Below are 22,457 nucleotides of genomic sequence, written 5' to 3'. Positions count from 1 at the left end.
ATGTAATTTACCAAAATACCCCTCAAAGTGTCCAGCTACCAAATTTGATTGGGCCAAGTTCAAAAAAGTAAGACCCATCACCATCACTAGGCATTTCCAAAAATTTTCATGTATGTCTGAGCTGTAAACCTTGGACTAAAAACTGAGAGAGAGAGAGAGAGAGAGAGAGAAGAGAAAGTCTTCTCTTATCAAGAAAAAGCAAAGTTTTCCGGGTAGTGGGTCTGAAAAACGTTTGTGTCTTTAGAGAGATTTTTGGGATTGGGATTGGTGGTGGGAAGAGAAGATTATTGGGGGGTCTGTGAATTTTTTTTGGGGATGGCAACGTTTGGAGGGACAACCCAGAAGTGCAAAGCATGTGAGAAGACAGTATACTTGGTTGATCAGCTCACTGCTGACAACAAAGTCTACCACAAGGCCTGCTTCAGATGCCACCACTGCAAGGGCACCCTCAAGGTATGCATATGCATACAGAAATATATATAAAGGCACTCACTTTTGCATTTATTTCATGGTTTTCTGATGCTTTTTGCTTCTTTTTTGTGGTCAATTATTGATTTACTGGATTGGTTTTTTTTTAAAAAAAATTCTGAGATTTGATGATTATGGTGGAATTGGACTGATATGAGAATAATTGGAAGAAAGAAAAAATTTGAGATTTTATTTTTTTTGTTTTGGAATTCTAACTTGTTGGATAATTGAGCATAAGTTTGCATAGTAAGAAGCTATTTTAGCTGCTTGAGTGATGGTGGTGAGCTCAAGCAAATGATCTTTGGATGTGGGCATGTAGATCCACTGGGGATTGAATTGTGATTCACTGTTTCCTGCGTTGCTGTGTTGAAATCTCTTCGTTTGATACATCTTAAATTTACTTGCATTGACTATGTTCTTGAAGTGCTTTTGAGAAAGAGCTTTCTGTTGCTAGAAGTAAGATTGATTTTGAATTCTGGGTTTGTTCAGAAATGATTTTCACCCCAGTTATCAATTTTACCTCCAAATTAAACTTGACCAACAACTTGTTCGTAATTGCAATCGAGCGAACATTTCATAAGTGTAAGGCCGTAGGACTTGTTCAAATCACAGAATGTGTTGAGTACCAAGCTAAGGGAAACAACTATTCTGCATTTTTCACCTTAGCATTGAATGTTATTAGCAATGTGCTAACTAAACTCCCAACCATGACTCCATTATGTCTTCTAGGTTCTCGTAAACGGAGTTTTTGAAATCGAGCGGACCCATTAAGAGTTAATAATTTTTCGAATTTGAAATTTGTATCATTCAGAAACAAGGCACCTACTCTTCACGTTAAATTCCGTGTGAATATTTGATCTTCTAAAAATGGAATGAGATGTTTGATACATTTATCCTTATTTACTTCTGTCTATGCAGCTTAGTAATTACTCCTCTTTTGAGGGTGTTTTGTATTGCAAGCCTCACTTTGATCAGCTATTTAAGATGACTGGGAGCTTGGATAAAAGTTTTGAAGGTGATAAGCTGCTCAAATTGTCTTAACGCATAATTTTTAAAGCTTATAACCTCTTGCTAATTTGTAATTTTGGATTATGTTCTCCCTATCATTGTCTTTTAGGTATACCAAAAACTGTTCGAGAAAGATCCGATCAGGTACCTGCCTTGATTTGCCAATTCTTTCTTTTTTCCTTCATAGAGGTTATGCAAGTTCATCAAAAATACAGAATTTACTAGTGGGATTTTCCCTTGTTTTTAGAAGTTTTTATATTTACGCTAACTGGTTCCAGTACACAGACCAACAGTAAAGTTTCGAGCTTATTTGCTGGGACTCAAGACAAGTGTGTTGCTTGCAAGAAAACAGTTTACCCCATCGAAAAGGTAAATTTCTGCTTCAACGTATCAATGAGCTTCCTCAGTCCAAACTGTATGTCAGCTCTTATGGAACTGTCTATTTTACATGTAAATAATTGTCAATGTTAATACGCGTTATGAATGTATAGACGGTGTGACATTGTAGAATCCAGCATTCTTTAATCTGATTGCTTCTTGTTCCAGGTGGCAGTTGACGGCACATCATACCATAAGCCTTGTTTCCGGTGCACTCATGGAGGCTGTGTGATCAGTCCATCAAACTATGTAGCTCACGAGCATCGTCTCTACTGTAGGCATCACCATAGCCAACTCTTCAAGGAGAAGGGAAACTTCAGCCAGCTTAGCAAGCACGAAGAAGTGAAAGAGGTGACTGAGAACACAGACGCAGAGGTTTAGTAATTCTATCAAAACTTCCATGCTAAAACTGATCACTCCCAGACCAGAGTTTCTAAGCAAGAGTACGATGCAACTGTTGTAGCTTGTACAAGAAGAGCTATTCGGGTTCCTTTTTTTTTTTCTTTCTATTTCTATGTAATGTGTTGCACTTTCAGGTACAAAAATTTGTTTTGCACTTTCTTGCAAATTTTTGAGTGTGAGTTTGAATGGATGATATACCGCAAGTTAATGCGTAATTTTCAAATAAAATACTATTGGTTGAAATTGTCACACCTCATCTTAAATTTCTTAGTTTATAAACACATCATTCATCAGTGTAGAAGTTTATAGGCTTGCCAAGTGGAGCCATGTATTAGTATTCTGCATAAAGGGCTGGTTGGTTTCTTCAGTTGCAAGCAGCCAAAGCTTGAAAATTTGAATTGAATGCTAAATGTTGAAGACGTGCATATTGGATAGAGCGGATGTGTTTTCTCCTATACTCCTGAGTCGAAATCTTACTTTCACAGTTTATATTAGTTTAAAGTAGAGTATCGATGGTAAATCCAAGAACTTGTAAATTTTAGTAGTATATTTGAAGTTTGGAATTTCGGGCACGGGACCCTCGGAATTGATAGTTGATGATGATGGCTCTTTTTTGACTCAAACAATTCCTTGCTACAATTTAGAAAATCGTACTTCTCGTTCTCTTGTCTTTATCAAACACAGTTGAACGGTTTATTCAGCACATATTCTAATTCCCCAGTTGGATGTACATCTTACGTATCATCTCAAATAGCACTAATACTGTTGCAATATTCCCCAAATAGCATTATTGTTTTAAAAAATAGCTTCACCATACAAATAATGAAGATCATCTACATATGATGTTGATATTGTCGATGTTCCCGAGATAGTCTGGATATTATATAACTACTGTATCATTAAGTTGTCATTATTGGTTGGAAAATGTTAATGGCACATTACTTTTTTCCTCATGCATATTTTTCGTTATTTTGTCATTAGATTGAGCAAATTAAATAAGAGTGATCATTGAGTCGTTTAATGGTACTCATCTTCAATTATAAGTGAGAGGTCATAGGTTTGAATCTGGAAAATTACGAGTGTGCAACCTATTTTTCCGCACTTCTTTAATGTAAATATATCGTTGTATAAAAAATAGAGAGAATAACATTGTGTAATTATTATTTCCATGGTTAATTTTGTGGATTTCTATAGATTTTACCAAACAAGGGACAGGCCTCGAATGACCCTCTAGGCCAAGAACTTTTGTTGATTGTTTTGGGGTTGCCCCACTTTTCCCCCAAAATGTCAATGTTGCTTGGCAGACACATTGAAAGGTACGGAGAAATTGTTCATATTGCATGCTGGTTTTGCAAGAATGATGAATGCTCTCTCTCTCTCTTGATGAAATTGAGGTTCCACCATAAAACCAATTGGCAATATGGGGAGTAGCCCAAGACCATATAAGCACATAGCAAACCTTGTCCCTCACCAATGTGGGACAACTCTCAACACGCCCCCGCACGTGTGGCGGATTTTCAAGCCTACACGTGGACAACAACTGGGTGACGTGGAGCGCGTGTGGCCGTTTGGCTTCACACGAGGACAACCCGCTCTGATACCATGATGAAATTGAGGTTCCACCATAAAACCAATTGGCAATATGGGGAGTAGCCCAAGACCATATAAGCACATAGCAAACCTTGTCCCTCACCAATGTGGGACAACTCTCAACATCTCTCTCTCTCTCACTCATATAAAGTAGAGTATTCCTGCAACCATTTTGAAAATAATAATTTAAGCGGATTTAAGTCTTTGAAATGAAGTAACTGCACCTCTAGAAATAGGAGGGAAAATAAAGAACATAGAAGTGTTCTTTAAAGATTTGGTTAGGGAAACCGCTTGGCGCTAGTTTAGTTCGAATCTTCCTTCTAATAGATTATAGTTGTTTAAAATATCGTTTTTGTTAAAAAGAAAAGGGATAGCCGGATTAAGCAAACCAAACAACATGTAATTGAGTGGGTTTCCAAAGGGCAAAATATAATGCAGACAATATTTATGTGATTCTTCTACTAAGTTGCTCAGCAATGGCAAACGCATGAGGTCTGCCCCACATCGGAAGTGGGATTTCACTTATTTCAGGGAATAATCTGAGGACCCCAAAATCCCAAAAAAATGCATAAATAATCAACTGAGAGAGTAAGTTGCATGCCTAAGCAAAAAGTAGCCTCGTGTGAGCTGTTTGCAATTGTCTTGTCCTACTTCAAAAGCTCTTCCCATATGAACGAAGTGGAGCAAATATTCCTTTCCTTGTAGTGAATAATATGGTTTTTATATATAAAGTTTTGAGAAGAAAATAAATTTAAATTTAAAAAATATAAAAAGGAAAGGGAAAAGCCTTCTTTTGCTTTGTTATTTTTGGTCTGTCTTGCTCTGATGGGTGCAGCGAATGCAAAAAAGATGAGGAATCAAATCAATGATGTTGTGTTGTTGGGAAGTTTCCGTTTTTTACATTTGCGTTTGCAATGGTTAGAAGATGTCAAAAAGTACAGGCTTCTGATGATTAAAGCTAACTTTGCAACCTTTTATAGCTAGCAGCTCACTGTTGTTTGTTGTGCTAATTGAGAATATTTTTCTGCGGTTGGATGTTGAGATATGTCTTCCCTCTAAACACTTTAATTGAGTATAGTATGACTCACCTGTCACGCGTTATATACGATGTGATAAACTTTTATCTCACTCCTCACTTGAGGCACGATGAGAAAAAAAAATACAATCTTTTATCTCATTCTTTACACAAATAACGTGAAAAATGAGATACAACATAGAGGCATGGAGAATATGTATAAGTTTTTCGGATAATTATATGAGACATAAGGGGGCGTGGATATAATTACATTATCCATAGATCTCCAGCTTGACCATGATGGTTGTGTGCATGCAGCAGGATATGATAAACTTTTTACTTTTTCCTATCTCATCTTGAAATATAGCAGAGTTCAATTAAAGAATCGAAATTCTTTATCTGAAATTTAGCAGAATATTTGGTAATTTCTGAAACTTAGACTTAGCCTAATTTGGAGGAGATCAATTCTTACATGTAATGAAGGATAAATCTTCATCACTCTATCTCGCTCATAAAACAGCGTCATCTTATCTCACTCATCGCATCACTGCGTCTAATTTAAAGAATATTCTTACATGTATCTGAATGAATCTCCATCACCTTATTTCGCTCATTAAATGCGATGTGTTATTTAATAAATGAGACATAGTTGGTGATACATCCTCCGGTACACTAAAGTTTTCTCTGGATAAGAACTTATTCAGAACCATTGGCCATTATATATTTTGGTTCTAAAGTTATCTGCAAGGTATGATGCGTGAGCTAGTAAACTTAAATTAATTAACAACTACTAATTAACCATGGAACCAAATCAACCAAAGCAATTTTCTTTTTGAACTAAACTTTCATTTGAAAGAAAATCTCTTCAGTACATTTAATTCTAAACATTCCACCCCTTTCTCTGTACACAACTTAACTCAAATCCCTTCACATGAAAACCCTTTCTGCCTGCACCCGTAAATGTGCTTCAATCTTCTGCAGGTGGAGCACTGATTGATCCACTACACCTCCTCTGAGTTGCTTACGCGTCATGTGGGAAGATTAGGAAACGTTGATATCTCAACTTGCAGCCTCTGAGATGCTGTGTAATGATGGCTGCCACGTTCTTGATGTTGTTGCTGTTCTTGGTCGGTGTCCTCCTCTCTCATGTTTATTATTCACCTGTTGAAAATATTTGAAATGATTAATTAGAGAGTGATTTTCACTTAATCATTATTTCTACAGAACAATTAATTCAACTTTTTATTTAATTATTTATTGATTCTTTCAATTATTTATTAATTATATTTGTTTATTCATTTAGCACATTACCGAAGGGAGTTTCAAAGCATTTTATAATTTTTATTTATTTATTCATCTACTTAATGATTTAAGCCGTTACAGAAGGGAAACTCATTGACTCAAATGCTTTTTCCCCGATTTTATGCTGATTTAATAAATCAAAGAATCTTCTTTAATTATGAACTTGACTAAATAATTATGCTTTTTACTTAAAACCTTAATCAATTAACAAGAATGGGATTGACCACTTCAAGCACAATCAAAGCTTTAAAAGGCTTGCAGTTCAGTGATTAAGAGCGTTTAACTTTAGACCTGAAGCTTCGTGTTCAAGACTCAATTGGTTTGAGAGGTTCAGAAACTTAAAACCATATATGCAATTGTAGAAGAGAATCTACTCGAAATGTGACAGAGGGATTAGACGTGAACCTAATTAATAATCAAGAAGATAAACTTGTTAAATCAAATTTTAATTACCTGGATGTCCTTCTCCAGCTCAGAAGTCTCAGATCTTCTGGCTGATGTCAGAACTTGCTTCTCTCTCATCACCCTCTCCACTTGTGGCTTCTGCTCTCCTTCCACCTGATGATTATGATTTCTCTTCACCTTCGTTTGTTTCTTTGCCCACAATCCCTTCATCACTTCTAAAAAACAAACCATGATTTAATTAAGCTCTCATAATTTTAAAGGAAAAATGAGTTCAAAAATAAGAAGATTAAACAGAACAAAGTGCGATAATTTGAGTTAAGCTAATTGGTTATGACGGTAGACCGCCCTGACTAACTAAGGGTTGTGGGAATATGCCGCCCTCTCTAACCCTAGTTGGTAAGGACAGTGTACCATAACCATGACCAACCCTTAGGTACCCCCTTAGTTGGTAAAGTCCGCCTCATTGTGTCTGAGTTCGAATTCCTTTTTTTCTTTTTTCCGTTGATTAGAATAGTTAAAAATATTAATAAAAATTTGAGTAAAAGTTTAAACCTTGAGTGGTGATGAGTCTGTAAACTTTGCCAAGAACAAGAGAATCGGTTGGCCTGAGGAGCTTTATGCGCGTCACGCGAAGCGAAGAAGCGGTGTTCTTGTTGTCGTCCGTATTCGAGTTCTTGTCTTTCCTGTCACCGCCATTGTCGGTGGTGGGATTGGAGGGACACAAGGTGGTGGAGATAAGAAGAGCAACATAGTGGCCAGGGTTCATCTTCATAATCTCACTTGCACTCACTGCCCAATAGAACTTCTCTTCTTTCCCACTTGGGTGTTGTACTACCAGTGTTGCTGCATCAATCGCTTGACAATTTCCCATTTTCTCTCTCTCCTACTCTCTCTCTCTCTCTCTCTCTCTCTCTCTCTCAAGAATGAAGTTAAGAAAAGGGAAGAGAAGGTAGGGGGAAAGAGGAGGTGGTTTGAGCTCTAGAACAAGCTCTTTATAGCCATCCACCAAGTCACCAACGCCCCACTTATCATCTTTTGCTTATATTACTTCTGTAATTATGGTCCAAAAGATAATAAAGTTTGATATAGGGGTAGTTTAGTGATTTAGGTCCAACTTTCCATGGCGTGGAGATCCGTGATTGGTTGGCTGGACAAAGGAGAGGTTTAGAGCCCTTGAGGGGTTGTTCCTTTTATTTATTTTTTTCGAATTGAGGGGTTGTTGCTTAATTAGATGCTTTGTAAAAACAAATAGATGCGTTCCATTTGCGACAAGTCATCCAACGTTCATGGCTTACTGCCACTTTACCGCATGAAAGAACAGTATACACTATTAATGCTTCCCACGCGCCTGCTTTGAAGGGATTTTTAGTGTGCGATTTGATACGTCAAATGTAGTAATACATATTAATTAAAAATTAGAAAAAAATTGACAAATTATGTTAAAATATTTGATGTATCGAACTATGTTTTCGAAACACTAACAAATTTATCTGTATAAATAGAAACGCAAACAACAGTATCGATGCTACTGGATTGCATAAATCGACTTCATATGCTCTCATGTCCCAGTGATAGAGAATAAATAGATACTGTTTTATGGCATGTTTACTTAGAATAGCACTTGAAATTATTTTGATTTTCATGTTTTTTTGTGTTTATTAAAATATCGGCATGACTTTTTTTTCACTTCTTAACCTTCATTTATGTTTACTAATGCGTATGGAATAAAAAATGTATATTTTTTTATATTTAAATTTGTAATTAAATACCTAAAATCAATAATAAGATTCCTTAATTACTTTCCATTTTAATTTTAGTTTATATCATTAATCTTTCTTCATAAGGAAGGGATAAGAATAAAATTGCAATCCACGTATGCCACCACAAAACTACGAACCAAGACCTACCAACACAGTGACTTTTCAATTCCAAAACGTATTGACAAATTTAAAGACAGCAATAGCATGCCCCATATAAACATAATTCTATAGGACCACAAAAGAAAAAGACCCCATGAATTTCAAAGAGCATCAAATAATAATAATAATAATAATCCATTTTATTATTCCATTATTACACGCCCTCATGCCTTGTGTTACACTGTAGCACACACCATTAGACCAACTCCAATGGTGGGTTAAAAGCCAAATTACCCCCCAAAATTCCCCCCCAAACCCACTCCAACCCAAGGGGAAATTTTGGGCTAAATGTTAAATGCTAAAGCAATGCCAAATTCCTCCCAAAATTTAGCCCAGAAATCGGAGTGGACTCCACCCAATATTTATCGGAATTTAAATTTTTTTAGATTAAAATGTTCATAAAATTAATTTACGATAGTCTACATATTTATTTAAAAAAAAAAAATTTAACAAAAAAAAAAGCCTAAATTCATTCTTTAATAATCCGAGCTAAAATTTTAGGCTAGAATGGTTGGAGCAGAAAAGCTATTTCTGGGCTAAAAGCTAAATTTTCCGGGCTAAAAAATTTGGCTTTTAGCCCAACCATTGGAGATGGTCTTAGACCACCAGATCAAGACGCAGCCGTTTCGTTTCACATTGCCCACCAGACAAGATCAAAAGAGAAGAAGAAAGCGTGAGAAACATTTCCAGTTTCAGTTTTTAGGGTTTCCTGCAAAACCAACAGAAAAACGTGAAGAAGCTTTGTGGTTTCTCATGGGGGAGGAGGTGGGTCCGTCCGACTAGGTCATGCTACTTGAATACAAAGTTTGAGAAGTCTCAGCTTTTGAACATGTTAGATACGTACGTGTCGAATGCATGTGAGCGGATCGGGGCTTCGGTCATTCTATGATTTACGTTACAAAAAGACTTCCAAAAGCGGTAGCCAAAGCTCTGGCTTTTGGCTTTCTGCTTCTGCCTTTTTTTATCCCTTTCCATGGCGGCCAAACAAGGCAACGTATTTAGATTAGAAAAACAATCCCACGCTCATCTTCTGCCATGCTTATTTGTTTAAACGAGGGAAGTCAGAAAGAGTGATGATAAAGAATTGGAGTAGGTAAATCCTAGCAAACAATAACCCATGAAATTCTTAGGTTTTCAAGTATAAAATTAAGGATTGTTAACTAATGCCGAAAATGTTTTGATCCCACATGTGTTAGTAAATGTAGAGAAAATAAACATAGAAACTGTCAGAAAACGAAATTTCGACTACTTACTATTTCTATGTATGTAAACATAAGTAGTGACGGAGGGATCAAAACTTAGGAAGAGAGTCTAAGACACTTTCTTTTTCAAACTTTGAACATTTCAAGAACGAGACTCAAAAGTGATTAAACATGTATATAGGAATGTTAAACTCGTCTTAATTATGGGGTAATACCTAACACGAATACACATGCATGTATGTAATACAATGCATTCGTTCTCTTCTTTATTTTGTAATAAGATTTTGACAAGCGCATTATTTGAAGCTTTTAGGAATTAGAGCTGACTACTGTATCATATGATTGCTCAAGGGAAATTATTGTGTTTCAAATATCCCTCTCCATGCTTGACCAATTGCCATGATATTGCAATGGGGTAGGGGACCGCTGAAAGGTTCCATGCTCGGTTGTTGAAATTAGGAGCAAACAATAGTGATACTACAAGATCAAAGAAAAGTGGAGCCACTACTCTATCAGATTTTTCTGTCTCTTAAATATGGCTAGCAATTGATATGGTCCCTCTTATATCTCCCTTAATATTTATTTTTGTATCAACTTTAGCTTTACTGATTATTCATAATCCTATATATATGAAATTATGCTAGTAAAATAGAGAGGGTAGTGCTCTTCGCATACCTGTTTTTACCTTTCATACATTTTTCAATTTTTCAACCGTCAAATCAAATAAATTAAAAAAAATTAAAATTCAGAAATTAATAAGGATCATGCGGATAGCACCACACATTAGAAATATGTATTCTATCACTAAAACTAAAAGCTTCTGCTCCAATCTGCTTTTGCGTCGGTATCGATTAATATATCAAATATGTAATGCCTAAATTTTTACACATATTTTGACTGTTTGGTTCGATAATATATCAAATGCAATGCCTAGATTTACACGGTCAAGTCCAAATCATCTGTGTTAAGGAAATAAAATAATTGATATTGATGTAAATTACTCTTTACAATTTCTTGTTTGAGAAATGCTAAGGGGACTCTCTCAAAGTGAAATTCTTAGTCACTTCACAGTTTAACGTCAATTCTCATATCAACATTATAAAACATTGTATCAAAAACATGAGGTGTCAAAGATTTCATAAAAATTCCCACTTTTGAGAGACTCTCTTTGGCATTTATCTTCTTGTTTTATATGTGTGCACATTCTTGGTCATCTCATGTGAACTCAAGATGATATCACGTGACAAATTGTATATTTCAAAATCTTGAACAACTACACTTGACAAGAAAAGTTAAATATTCTGATTACGATTAACAAGCATATATTTAGTAGTAAAAGCCTGCAAATCCAGCAAGTAATTCATTAAACTTTGGACATCTACCTGGGAAAACCCACATTAATTATTATAGGTGCAACTGGAGGGGAACAACAGTAATCATTCAGGATCATACAACTTTGACTCTTGTAACTAGCTGATCTTAATCTCATAATTAATAAACTAAGATTATTGGTTAGCTTTAATCCTAGTTAAATCTGATACTTATGCAAAAGTTTCATCAAGTTGGTTTTTCTGTGTCCTAGATTGTAAACATTTACTTTTGTATATCCACAGTTAAAGGTCGACTTTCGCATTCGATGCCAAATCTTCTAATTGTTTCAACACCCTCATCAGACTCGATACCAAATTCTTGCACACCGTCATCATCTATCATGCTTTATTTACAGAGTTGGCTATCGTTTTCTAATGTAGTAAATTTCGGTGTTATATATCATACCTTTAATTTAGGGAAGTGTTATTGGTACTCCAAAAATCTCATTCTACACTCCTCACAAGTGTATTTTTCTTTCCAAATATAGAAAGTTTGGAGTGTAGAATGAGATTTTTGGAGTGCCAATAACAATTCCCTTAATTTGTAGTTTATTTGTATATAAATATTGAGATTTTCTATCATTATCACTGAATTGCATTTGAATTACAATCGAATTCCACCAAACCATTTAACATTCTTAATATTAGTATGGTGTATTAACACTAAGCTAAGTATGGAAGAAGAAGAAGAGTGAAAGAAAATATCATAGAAGAATGTAGAGAGAGAATGAGTAAACGAATGAACTGTTGTGTATTGAGATTACAGAGATTTATGTTATATAGGCTACAATCTTAGCTTCATAGTTAAGCCACTAGCAGCTAACTAACTTTCTTATCCTTTTAACAGTCTAACAACAATCCTAACAACCTTAGCTAACGTGTAAGCCATTGGTCAAACCTTTTGCTGATATGTATATCAGTCAACATGGTGATCACATCTAGCCATTGATCCTTGGTTAGACTCTAGAAAACATGTGTTTTTTGTGGTTGTATGGAGTCAAGTTTCCTCGCGCACCCATGAGCTTCAGATCAGTACCAATTTTCCAGCATCATACCAACGTATAATAAAATTGGTGTTGTGTTTTATGCAAGAAAGTTAAAAGACGAAGGTGGTATTTAATCTAAAAAGGTGATTGGAGAATTGGTAATTAACAGGTTACAAGGTTATCTGCTGCTTGCATATCCTGGAAGTGGATGTTTTGAATTTTTCGAGTTGTTCAGATTAAAGTAACTTTCGTTTGACATGTCAGTTTTGAGCTCGTTACATATGGATTTGAAAGAAACAATGAGATCTACAAAATCCTTTGAAAGCAATGAGCACAATCAGAATTTGTGCGAATTATATCGTTTACCAAGTTTAAAATGGGGTTTTAATATTTTACGATCTTTTTAATATATTTTGTTATTTTCTTTATTCCTATTTGGATTCTTAGAATTTCTAGGGTTAAGTACATTATAAATAAGGTTCTATTGGCCTTAGGTTTGTAAGCTTATTGTATTATTAATCAAGTTTGAGAATTTTTTTCAATATTTCTAGTGTTTTAGAATTCTACAAGAATGACCGTTCACTGCCACATAGCTCCTCAATATCTCTTGTATCGAGGATGGTTGCTTCCATGTCTTCTATAAACCTTCTACCAGTGATTCAAAACTTGAGAATTTTTTTAGATTAAATGCCGCCTCCTTTTTTTTTCACTTTCTCACATAAAAATTAACACCAATACGTTGTCCTATTGACATACTCAAAACTCGAACTACTATTTTTTTTTTACAAATGATAGAATAATTTGCATTAACTAAACTACGGAGAAGAAAATTTAACACAAGACCTCATAGGCATGGGCGAATGATCTTAATCAACTAAGCTACAAGCCACTTACCCCTAACTACTATTTCCATTAGTTCATTCCTCCAAGCACTACATGACAACCCCTTCCTGCCAAACCTCCAGGGTTCCAGCTCGCGTCTGCAAGCCTACTCAGCCGTTTAGGATCATGAACTTCGATGGGTCCTGGATGCACCTGTTTCGTTTGTCTGCACATTTGTTCCGACCACTCATCAGGCTTGTCAAGTGGCTTGTTAATTACCTCAGTGCCAGTTTACATGAATGCTAATCATGTTTTCATGCTCACACTTGCCATATTGAGATAATCATCGGATTCACCTTATTCTCTCTGTTGATGGTTAGGGACCGCGTCCAAAGTGTCTCTAAATTAAATATTGGGGTTTGGTTTCTATGAACAATAGTAATTTGAGTTCCACCAAACCATTCAACAATTTTAGTATTAACACTCAAAACTTAGATAGAGTTCGGCTTTCATCACCTTCTCATTATTAACAATTCTTAAGCCTACTAAAACGTAGCTCGTATTTAATAGTCCATCCGTCTCAAACCCTAACACGGAAAAATAAAAAATTTGTGGTAATAAAACCCTAGTCAGATCTGTTAATCGAGAATTAGGGGACTAAAACAATTTAATTAACATTAAATGAAGGATATATATTGACCCTTCTGAGTCCTGACTTCTCCATAGCTATATATGTACGCATTTCATTTTCTCTGTGCTTAACTTTATCCATGCAAAAAACGAATGGATTGCATTGCACTTCCTCTCCTTTTCATGAATTGAAGTGGGTGGATCATGGATAGTAACAGTAACAATATTGTAGGTCCCCATTGCCATTCCCTTGGCATGCATAATGCATTCGACCTTCTCTCTGTTTGGACCTCCCACCAAACAGCAGCTGCAGCAGGAGGTGAGTATTTTCTGGGAATTTTTGTATGATCCGAGTTGTTTTTTGTTTCTTTCCCATTCTGTATTAATTTCTAGGTCCCATGCATTGTCATCTCCATTAGGCAATAAAACCTTGTATTTCTACTAATTTCCCCTACCAAACAGCAAATAGAATGTTGGGAGATTTGATTAATTTGCTGGTTTTTGTTTCTTCCGTTTTTTGTAACCCTAGTCTGTGACCAAAACCCAAGAAGATATCCTAATAAAATCCTCTCACCTGGAGCTAGCGGAAGGCTTAACGCAAAACCGAACGCAGTGGCATTCTAAGATTCATATAGCCGACCTCATTTAATAGAATAAGCCTTTGTTGTTGTTGTTTGTCTATTTTCTTTAATTATTAAAAGTAAGTGCTTAAATTTGGTGTTGTCGTCTTCAAGTAAGTGTTGAGAATAAGTTTCACGTTGATGAGATGAGGGACCTTTTATAGGATTATAAGTAAGTTGGGTAACTCTCTATATTGCCAATTGGTTTTATCATGAAGTCTCAACTTTTTTTCTTCATTAAGAACATCTCCTCTTTCTTCTGTGCATGAGGAATTTTTTCTAATGGAATTTATGGGTTGTCTAGTTCATCACCATTCACCATCATCTAATGTTGGAAAATTTCTACTTTGAGGGAAATTTTCAAATAATTTATAATGCTGCTAGTGTCGGTCGTCTATGTGAATAACTGTGAAACGTTAATATACTGGGGACCAATCAACGAACTCGAGTAATTGCCAGATGCCAATGTATTGGAGGATGTCAAACTCGAATAATTGTTAAGACATTGACACATTATGAGACGTGTGACTGAGCCTAGCATCTCGAGAGAGATTTTTCAATGTGATCGATACACGGGGTAATACATCACGTGTCATAATATAAATAGTAGGATATGTGTGTTAAAAAATTAATAACTTAACAAATAAAATTTTTCACCACTCCTATTAAAACACATGATATACGATATATGTTTCTCTCACAACTAAAAATTTCTCTACTCGAGAATATATTACGCATGTGGAACATTTTGTTTAATGTTTTTTTTTTACCAGGTAGACCGTTCGTTTGGTCTGACAATTGGTCAAGTTGTACGGAACATGGTGTACAAGCTGGTAGGTTGGACTTAAAGAGATACCTATGCTCTATGCTGCTTCCTGATTGGAGTGAGATTTCAGTGGGCCTGGTGTAATTGGGCTCTAATAGAAATTGTGTGGATCAACCACACTACAGTGGGTCTCACCATATTTTGGGTCCACCAATAACACAGATCTCAATTGAATTCATTTCAAATCCAAAGCTAATGTATCCAAATGCTCCTCCAACTTGTTGGATGGACGACCAAGTTTTTTATGTTATGTTCTTTTCTGGGTCAAGAAAAAGATAAAAACCAATATAAACGGCGGAGAAGAGCACATTCGTTTAAGTTAATGTAGCTACGAAACTAAATTTTCTGCATTCAAAATGGATGTGACCTTTCTATGGCTCAAATTATTGACTAACATGTATTTGTAAACTTAATTATTCTTAATATTGTTATCATAAACTTAATATGTATCAAACAATAATTGGAAACGCAAAGAAGCTACACCCATTTTTTGTGCAAAAGATTTGATCTTTGTAACTATGCCCATGTCTTCTATGTTATTAGTAAACTAGCCAACATATCAAATGTAAGACAATGAATTTTCACGAACCATTGAGTTCGATTTTCGCAAAAACTCTACCATGCTTATGTGTACGGCAAGCATTAAAGCAATGGATTGTTAGATATGCGTTCGTAAATTCAATAAACAAGAATCCAACAATAAAAAATCTCGGTATATACACAGGAGCATACTAGAAAATCACTGACTTTAGACTCACTTAAGGAACATGGATAGGTTAAGACGGAACACTTAAGACTAAAATTTGCTTACGTGATCAAGTAGTTATGATCTCCATAGTGTACCATCAAATTTCTAGATGTCTTGAGACGGTGAATATTAAATATCAAACATGTCAAAAAATGGACTAAAATTGGAGAGCACAGAACTGCTTCAATGCTAACTTTAATTGACATCCCCAGTTGGATTTACGTATTAAAACACGTGTCATAATATAAAATTGGAGAGCACAGAACTGTTTCAATGCTAACTTTAACCATGTGTCATAATATATAATATAAATAGTGGGATATGTGTGTTAAAAAGTTAATAACTTAAAAAATAAAATTTATCACCACTCCTATTAAAACACGTGATGTACTATTTATGTTTCTGTCACAATTAAAATTTTCTTCACTCGAGAATATATTACGCATGTGGACCATTTTGTTTAATGTTTTTTTTTTTTTACCAGGTAGACCGTTCGTTTGGTCAGTTGACAATTGGTCAAGTTGTACGGAACATGGTGTACAAGCTGGTGGGTTGGAATTAAAGAGATACCTATGCTCTAAGCTGCTTCCTGATTGGAGTGAGATTTCAGTGGGCCTGGTGTAATTGGGCCCTAATAGAAATTGTGTGGATCAACCACAATATTGTGGGTCTCACCATATTTTGGGTCCACCAATAACACAGATCTCAATTGAATTCATTCCAAATCCAAAGCTGATATATCCAAATGCTCCTCCAACTTGTTGGATGGACCACCAAGTTTTTCGTGTTATGTTCTTTTCTTGGTCAAGAAAAAGATAAAAACCAATATAAACAGCGGAGAGGAGCACATTTGTTTAAGTTAATGTAGCTACGAAACTAAATTTTCTGTATTTAAAATGGGTGTGACCTTTCTATGGCTCAAATTATTGACTAACATGTATTTGTAAACTTAATTATTCTTAATATTGTTATCATAAACTTAATATGTATCAAACAATAATCAGGGACGCAAAGAAGCTACACCCATTTTTTGTGCAAAAGATTTGATCTTTGTAACTACGCCCATGTCTTCTATGTTATTAGTAAACTAGCCAACATATCAAATGTAAGACAATGAATTTTCACGAACTATTGAGTTCGATTTTCGCAAAAACTCTACCATGCTTATGTGTACGGCAAGCATTAAAGCAATGGATTGTTAGATATGCGTTCGGAAATTCAATGAACAAGAATCCAACAATAAAAAATCTCGGTATATACACAGGAGTATACTAGAAAATCACCGACTTTAGACTCACTTAGGGAACATGGATAGGTTAAGACGGAACAAGACTAAAATTTCCTTACGTGATCAAGAAGTTATGATCTCCATAGTGTGCCATCAAATTTCCAGATGTCTTGAGACGGTGAATATTAAATATCAAACATGTAAAAAAATGGACTAAAATTGGAGAGCACAGAACTGCTGCAATGCTAACTTTAATTGACATCCCCAGTTGGATTTACGTACAACTACAACATCCTGTTCAGGAAACTTATACATCAGCAAAGAAACAGAGGGATCAGAGACAAGTTATTGAGACCTTGGTGTGGATCAGTACACCGGAACCCCGCTTCCCCTTCAAAAACTCCGAACCACGAGCTTCTTCATACGGATGGAAAATACTTGTTGAGATTGAATGGTAGCGAATAAAACTCCTCACTCCTTGATTCTCCCTTGAAGGTTCGGAACTTGTCCCACCAATGTTTACCTCGGTCTTTCCTAACTGTACTGTCCTTCCGCTGCAGTGTGTTGTCCAAGAAATATGCGACACAGCCGGCGACAAACGCTTCTGACTGTAGAGGGACATTGATTATATCATTGAACTGCGAAAAATATATGAACATTTATGTTAGTAAAGATCATAACATAAAATTGCATGATTCAGGAAATACATGGGTTTGTTATAATTATTGCATACCCATCTTCCTCCTGTGTGGACTGGACCGTAACCGTTGATGGCTGTGTACTCGTTGAAGTACTGCGGCACGGACAAACCAAGGAAGATAGAGAAGCCCAATATGAACTTTGTTCGGAAGCTGTTTAGGTTACAGAATTGTAGAAAGCTAAGACCTCCGGCACCTGTGAATGCATGATTAAATGGAATAAAGACATCATAAATAGTCTGATATAAAAATGAATGAGCTTGAGCCATCTACAGTCTGCTAGCACATGCCAAAGCAGCTGTACATACCAACATATGCAAAGAACAGACAGTACAAAGCAGCAATGATTGGCCCTGGGATCGATGCGAAGACTGCTCCAAATTTGCCTGTAAAATGATGAAATGTTGAGTCACAAAACAAAACGGTCGCAAACAGTTGCCAACATAACATAAATTATAATGTACGTTCAATTCAGAAGATCTCATACATTAATAACTTACCCAGAATGGAGAAAAATATCATGAAACCAGCAGATATTTGCACAACCCTTCGACTGCCAACACGCGTCAACGCCAACAGACCAGCATTTTCTCTGTTCAGAGACAAAGGGGAGTCTTAGAACAAGGTAGAAACTCTATTTTCCACTCAATGAAGTAGGATGTTTATTTATACAGCATAAATGTTTCCTATTAAGAGTCTTACACAGATACTGAGGATCCGGTCACAGTTCCAAACAAGCCCGAAATCAGAATGCCAACTCCCTGTGAATACAAAAACTGCATTATATCTTGCTCGCCTTTATAACGTAAAGATAGCATTGATAGATTCATGCGCATTCAGGTTTGGAAACAAAATCAGATAAGTTTATGTCGAAGAAATTTGTAGTAAACTAAAATTCACACATAGATAAGCTTTTATACCTGCCAACCAACTCCACGACTCAGAATAGCAGGTGGCACTGGAGTTGCACTAGCATATCTTGAAACAGCGATGAAAGCACCAGTTGACTGTTTTATAAAGTAATATAGAGTAATGAAAATTATGAATTTCGGCTTATCAACTAATATCAATATAAGAGAACGGGAAGGTAAAGAGAGCAAACCTCAACAAGTGCAACGAAAGACGCTGCCATCATAGCAAAGGCTTCACCAGCATCAAAGGAAGGTGCTCCCCATTGGAAGGGATATGGAACTCTAATCCTGCAAACCCAAGTTCCAATAAGGATTAATTTCCAACAAATGTTAGGTACCAATCCAAAACATAAGCCATGCTAGTGACTTAATATTTACTATTTAACGAAGGCAAATCAAGAATTTAAACTTCATAGCATGTCTTAAACTCCTAGTAAGGCTTGGGAGCCTACTTCGAAAAGAATAACAAAAGGACATTTCAATATAATTTTTCCTTGTTCACCAAAGATTTTGGTTGGACCATGGTATAGAGCAAGGATTACAGCAATAAAAATGTTAAAACTGTATTAAGGACACATTTCATACTAACCACGGAGCAGCATTTATAAGTCCAGCACGATCAGTACGGCAGCTTGCCTGTGTTTTTGGGCCGGTACCATTATATGCTCCACCAACAGTGAGTAGGTGAGCATAAATCCACACAATCACCACAGAAAATATGACAGCAAAACGATCAAATATACGTTTTCCTCTGTGAATTATGTGCGGCAAATACTGCATCACAATCATTGCAAATACAATATCAGCCTTGCAGAATAGTTTTCCCTAAGGTTACAAAGATAACAGCACAAAGGCAAGAGACACAATTAGGATTCAAACATGTTTTAAGGACCATTACCTGAGAAATGAATACTAAAATGATAAGCTCTGGCAGTCCAATCTCCACACATTTTGCAAGCTAAATATCCAGGAGAAGCATTAAGAAATAATTGTCAGAACATTATCCACCATATATTATGCGCCCATACACATGTCAGAAGAGCACTTACCACTGGAAAACCTAACTCGTAGAGTCCAAAACCAACCATTCCTACCAAAGGGACAACTGAAAGTGGGCTTAAAAACCTGAACAATAAAATTTGTTGAGCTTTAATCACCATGACTTTTTAAGCTTAGCAAGAAAACTGAAATATTTCTCTATGAATCTCACAAGTTCTAGACTAATCTAACAACCATGATTGAGTTTCGCTTATTTAGAACCAACCTTGCAACATTACGCCAAAGGCCACTGAAGCCTAAGACTATCTGAAGAGTTGAAGCAACAATAAGAGCACCCTGGATTGCCCGCATTGTCCTCTTAAATTTCTGAAATGAAAGACGTTAAAATGTAGTCACAAGCTGCAAGCTTCCAATCAAGTCTGTGCAGATGAAAGTGAGAATTATTGATGTCTGAATGCACGTAACTCGTCTTCTCTCTAAATTTTATAAATCAATCACTGTTCTAGTAAGTAGTGCATTAGCATTTAGTGTATGCATTTCAGCAAGTTCAGTTGACACACACAAAATAACAACTATGGTTACCTGATGTATTTTTTGTTATGCACCAGTGACAAACAATTTGCTTTATAAAATGACTACCAAAAAAAGGGGATGGGATTCAGAACAAACCTCTATAGGGTCTTGACCATCACTGAATCGACCAGCTAATATGATGGAAATTGTGGTCGGGACAAACGTATATGACCCTCCAATCACTGCTGGTAGTCTAGTCCCAAACAAAGTCTGTTGCAATGTGTTCAAACCAGCAACAAAGAGTAGCGTCTGGATCACCTTGGCCTTCTCCTCCTATAACAATAGAATGAGACACATATTCATACATATATACAGTTGGTCAATTTTGAAGAAAAGTACAACATATGGCTGATGTCAATCACAAATTGCGCAAAAAGTTCTTCGGGTCTTACATTTCCTCCTCCCATCTGGGGAACAAGAGCACTGGGGATGAGAACTGAAGTTCCAAGCATCACAATGTAGTGTTGAAAACCAAGGAGAATGGCATCGGCTGCACCAGAAACGGACCGTGATTTTGTTAAATCATTTCTGACTAACAAATGAAGTAGTAACAGGATTTAAGAGTAATCAAGTTCACCTGCACTACAAAATTAAAACCACACAATATCTGCAATGTATCAACATGTTCAATTCGAATTCCTAAACAGACAAAGACGTAAAACAGAACTCAGAGCAGCATTACCAAAGAGTAACGGAAATGCTTTGCCAAACCCGAAAAAGAAATCGAAAGACAAACTGATTCCCACCGAATTAGAATTCAGCACATCGCTTAGGTTCCGGCTAATGCAAAACAAGATACCATGTTCCCAAAAACAGTACTGATAACACTTAATCAGTAAAAGCTACCAAGTCAAAAGAACAGACCAATAAGCAATTAACAAAATATAGAAAAGATTAAGACAAATCCCTCCGGAAACGCAATTCCAAAAAGAAAAAGAAAAGAAGGGTAAGAAGGAAGACAGTAAATTTCTTTCAGAAAAGCAAAAGCACATAGAATTTCGACTTTCTATTTCCCTTTCGAAAAGTGGTATCTACCAAAGAAAAAGAGAGAACTAAGAAAAAGCTACTTTCAACAATTAAAATGCAGGAATATGTCCCCTAAATAGAATAAATTAAAGAGTGGAATTATCCAACACCTGCTTCAGATATACCATAATGATTCAAAAGAATCACAGCTAGAAACTAAAGATCCACCAAGAATAATCTTACAATATCATTAGTACGTGAAAAAAAGCTTAGAAATTTAGAACCCCAGATAGCAAAACAAGTAAAATAATTAATGAATGTGGTATTAGAGGCACTCACGCCATGGAGGTGGACTAGTAATGCAGTAAGAAACGTTGGCTAGCTGTTCTTTTGGTGGATGTGGCTGTGGCTCAGTAACTTTTGGAGCTCCACCGCCGCCTCCACTCGCCATGATTCCTCCTCTGAACTTGCTTTATCTCACTAGAAAAACACCAGAAACACTATGAAAACACAAATGTAAGCAAAACCCAGATTCCAAATCTAGCAAAAACCCCCCACTGAAGTGAGCAGAAACAGGGGACACAGTCAGCAGTGATGACCCAAAAAATTGAACAACTCACATGCATAACCCACTAACTACCAAAAAATAGAGATGGGAACTGTGTAACCTATAAGAAAAAGAAATAGAAGGCAAAGAGTGATGGTGTAACAAGAAGCTTGATATAGCGACAAAAGGGGCATAATAATTGCACAAAAAAAATAATCAGGGAAAAAAAAAGAGAAGCAGAAAAGCAACCTTTTTTTCAACCAGCTGCAAGAAGCTGAAGCAAAAGCAAAAGCCAGAATATATGAAAGTGGGAAAGCTCCCTCTGTAGTCAAAAATCCATATACCCCACACAGTGCAGTGCACACACCTAAAAGCTGTTCACTCAATATGTGTAGAGAGAGAGAGAGAGAGAGAGAGAGAGAGAGAGAGGAGCAATTCCAGGTGTTTAGTAGAGCAAAAACACAGTAAACCCAGTTAGGAGGAGAGCAGGTGAAGACAGAATGGGGATGTAGAATGACATACAAAAGGAAAATATTGAGATTGAGAGCAGCAAAAATGGATTCTTCATTCATTCACTGTCTCTCACTAGAAAGGTAAAATGTGTTTCTCTCTCTAGGAGCTGGTTATCACTGTACACACTTACTGCACGTACTTTTAACATGAAAATGTACCCTACGAAGCATCATTTATTCATCTCTGCAGAAAAGTAATTACTTTTACTCGTTACCAAAACCTAGTGATATTACCTGTATTTATAGGTGATAACTTTTATGAATAGCAAGTTTAATACTTATTTGAGTTGAATGCTTATTTATATATATTTTATAAGCCACAACTTTTATGA

The 22,457-nt window shown here is 36.0% G+C and overlaps 3 protein-coding genes across 5 annotated transcripts; 1 reads left to right on the top strand and 2 right to left on the bottom strand.

The window, feature by feature from the left end:
* The first annotated feature begins 180 nt into the window (after positions 1 to 180).
* On the top strand, positions 181 to 2,505 carry LOC137712830 (LIM domain-containing protein WLIM1-like). Its single transcript, XM_068452000.1, has 5 exons — positions 181 to 453; positions 1,387 to 1,483; positions 1,586 to 1,620; positions 1,762 to 1,845; positions 2,023 to 2,505. Exons 1-5 carry the CDS (start codon positions 316 to 318, stop codon positions 2,233 to 2,235), a joined length of 567 nt encoding a protein of 188 aa, XP_068308101.1. The 5' UTR covers positions 181 to 315; the 3' UTR covers positions 2,236 to 2,505.
* A 2,969-nt stretch (positions 2,506 to 5,474) lies between these two features.
* LOC137713938 (uncharacterized) lies at positions 5,475 to 7,561 on the bottom strand. The gene is made up of 3 exons (XM_068453299.1): positions 7,121 to 7,561; positions 6,617 to 6,783; positions 5,475 to 6,022 (listed from the first exon to the last, which is right to left on the bottom strand). The coding sequence occupies exons 1-3, from the start codon at positions 7,437 to 7,439 to the stop codon at positions 5,921 to 5,923; spliced, it is 588 nt and encodes a 195-aa protein (XP_068309400.1). The 5' UTR covers positions 7,440 to 7,561; the 3' UTR covers positions 5,475 to 5,920.
* A 9,583-nt stretch (positions 7,562 to 17,144) lies between these two features.
* Positions 17,145 to 22,216, bottom strand: LOC137712047 (nucleobase-ascorbate transporter 6). Of its 3 annotated transcripts, none has more exons than XM_068451194.1 (15): positions 21,863 to 22,216; positions 21,406 to 21,566; positions 20,493 to 20,590; positions 20,197 to 20,373; positions 19,793 to 19,893; positions 19,578 to 19,653; positions 19,427 to 19,486; positions 19,118 to 19,302; positions 18,720 to 18,816; positions 18,538 to 18,624; positions 18,320 to 18,378; positions 18,118 to 18,209; positions 17,926 to 18,003; positions 17,653 to 17,813; positions 17,145 to 17,557 (listed from the first exon to the last, which is right to left on the bottom strand). In XM_068451194.1, the coding sequence occupies exons 2-15, from the start codon at positions 21,515 to 21,517 to the stop codon at positions 17,339 to 17,341; spliced, it is 1,602 nt and encodes a 533-aa protein (XP_068307295.1). In that variant the 5' UTR covers positions 21,518 to 21,566; positions 21,863 to 22,216; the 3' UTR covers positions 17,145 to 17,338. The 3 variants fall into 3 exon arrangements, with proteins under 3 accessions (XP_068307295.1, XP_068307297.1, XP_068307298.1); XM_068451196.1 differs by having other exon boundaries at positions 21,406 to 21,546; XM_068451197.1 differs by lacking the exon at positions 21,863 to 22,216 and adding an exon at positions 21,687 to 21,806 and having other exon boundaries at positions 21,406 to 21,546.
* Positions 22,217 to 22,457: the final 241 nt, after the last annotated feature.

This window comes from Pyrus communis, chromosome 13 (assembly GCF_963583255.1).
Source record: "Pyrus communis chromosome 13, drPyrComm1.1, whole genome shotgun sequence".
Lineage (NCBI taxonomy): Eukaryota > Viridiplantae > Streptophyta > Magnoliopsida > Rosales > Rosaceae > Pyrus > Pyrus communis.
Note: the sequence above shows the minus strand (reverse complement) of the source record. Positions and strands in the feature narration are given on the sequence as shown.

What these genes read in the sequence shown, in the direction of transcription:
- LOC137713938 (XM_068453299.1), bottom strand. Translation starts at nt 7,439, where the DNA reads ATGGGAAATTGTCAAGCGATTGATGCAGCAACACTGGTAGTACAACAC. An exon ending in CAGACTCATCACCACTCAAG is followed by an intron (nt 6,784 to 7,120) that starts GTTTAAACTTTT and finishes TTTGTTTTTTAG; the next exon opens with AAGTGATGAAGGGATTGTGG. An exon ending in AGCTGGAGAAGGACATCCAG is followed by an intron (nt 6,023 to 6,616) that starts GTAATTAAAATT and finishes TATTTTCAACAG; the next exon opens with GTGAATAATAAACATGAGAG.
- LOC137712047 (XM_068451194.1), bottom strand. Translation starts at nt 21,517, where the DNA reads ATGGCGAGTGGAGGCGGCGGTGGAGCTCCAAAAGTTACTGAGCCACAG. An exon ending in ATGGTCAAGACCCTATAGAG is followed by an intron (nt 19,894 to 20,196) that starts GTTTGTTCTGAA and finishes CTTTCATTTCAG; the next exon opens with AAATTTAAGAGGACAATGCG. An exon ending in TTTTAGTATTCATTTCTCAG is followed by an intron (nt 19,303 to 19,426) that starts GTAATGGTCCTT and finishes ATTGTGATGCAG; the next exon opens with TATTTGCCGCACATAATTCA.
- LOC137712830 (XM_068452000.1), top strand. Translation starts at nt 316, where the DNA reads ATGGCAACGTTTGGAGGGACAACCCAGAAGTGCAAAGCATGTGAGAAG. An exon ending in CTTGGATAAAAGTTTTGAAG is followed by an intron (nt 1,484 to 1,585) that starts GTGATAAGCTGC and finishes ATTGTCTTTTAG; the next exon opens with GTATACCAAAAACTGTTCGA. An exon ending in CAGTTTACCCCATCGAAAAG is followed by an intron (nt 1,846 to 2,022) that starts GTAAATTTCTGC and finishes TTCTTGTTCCAG; the next exon opens with GTGGCAGTTGACGGCACATC.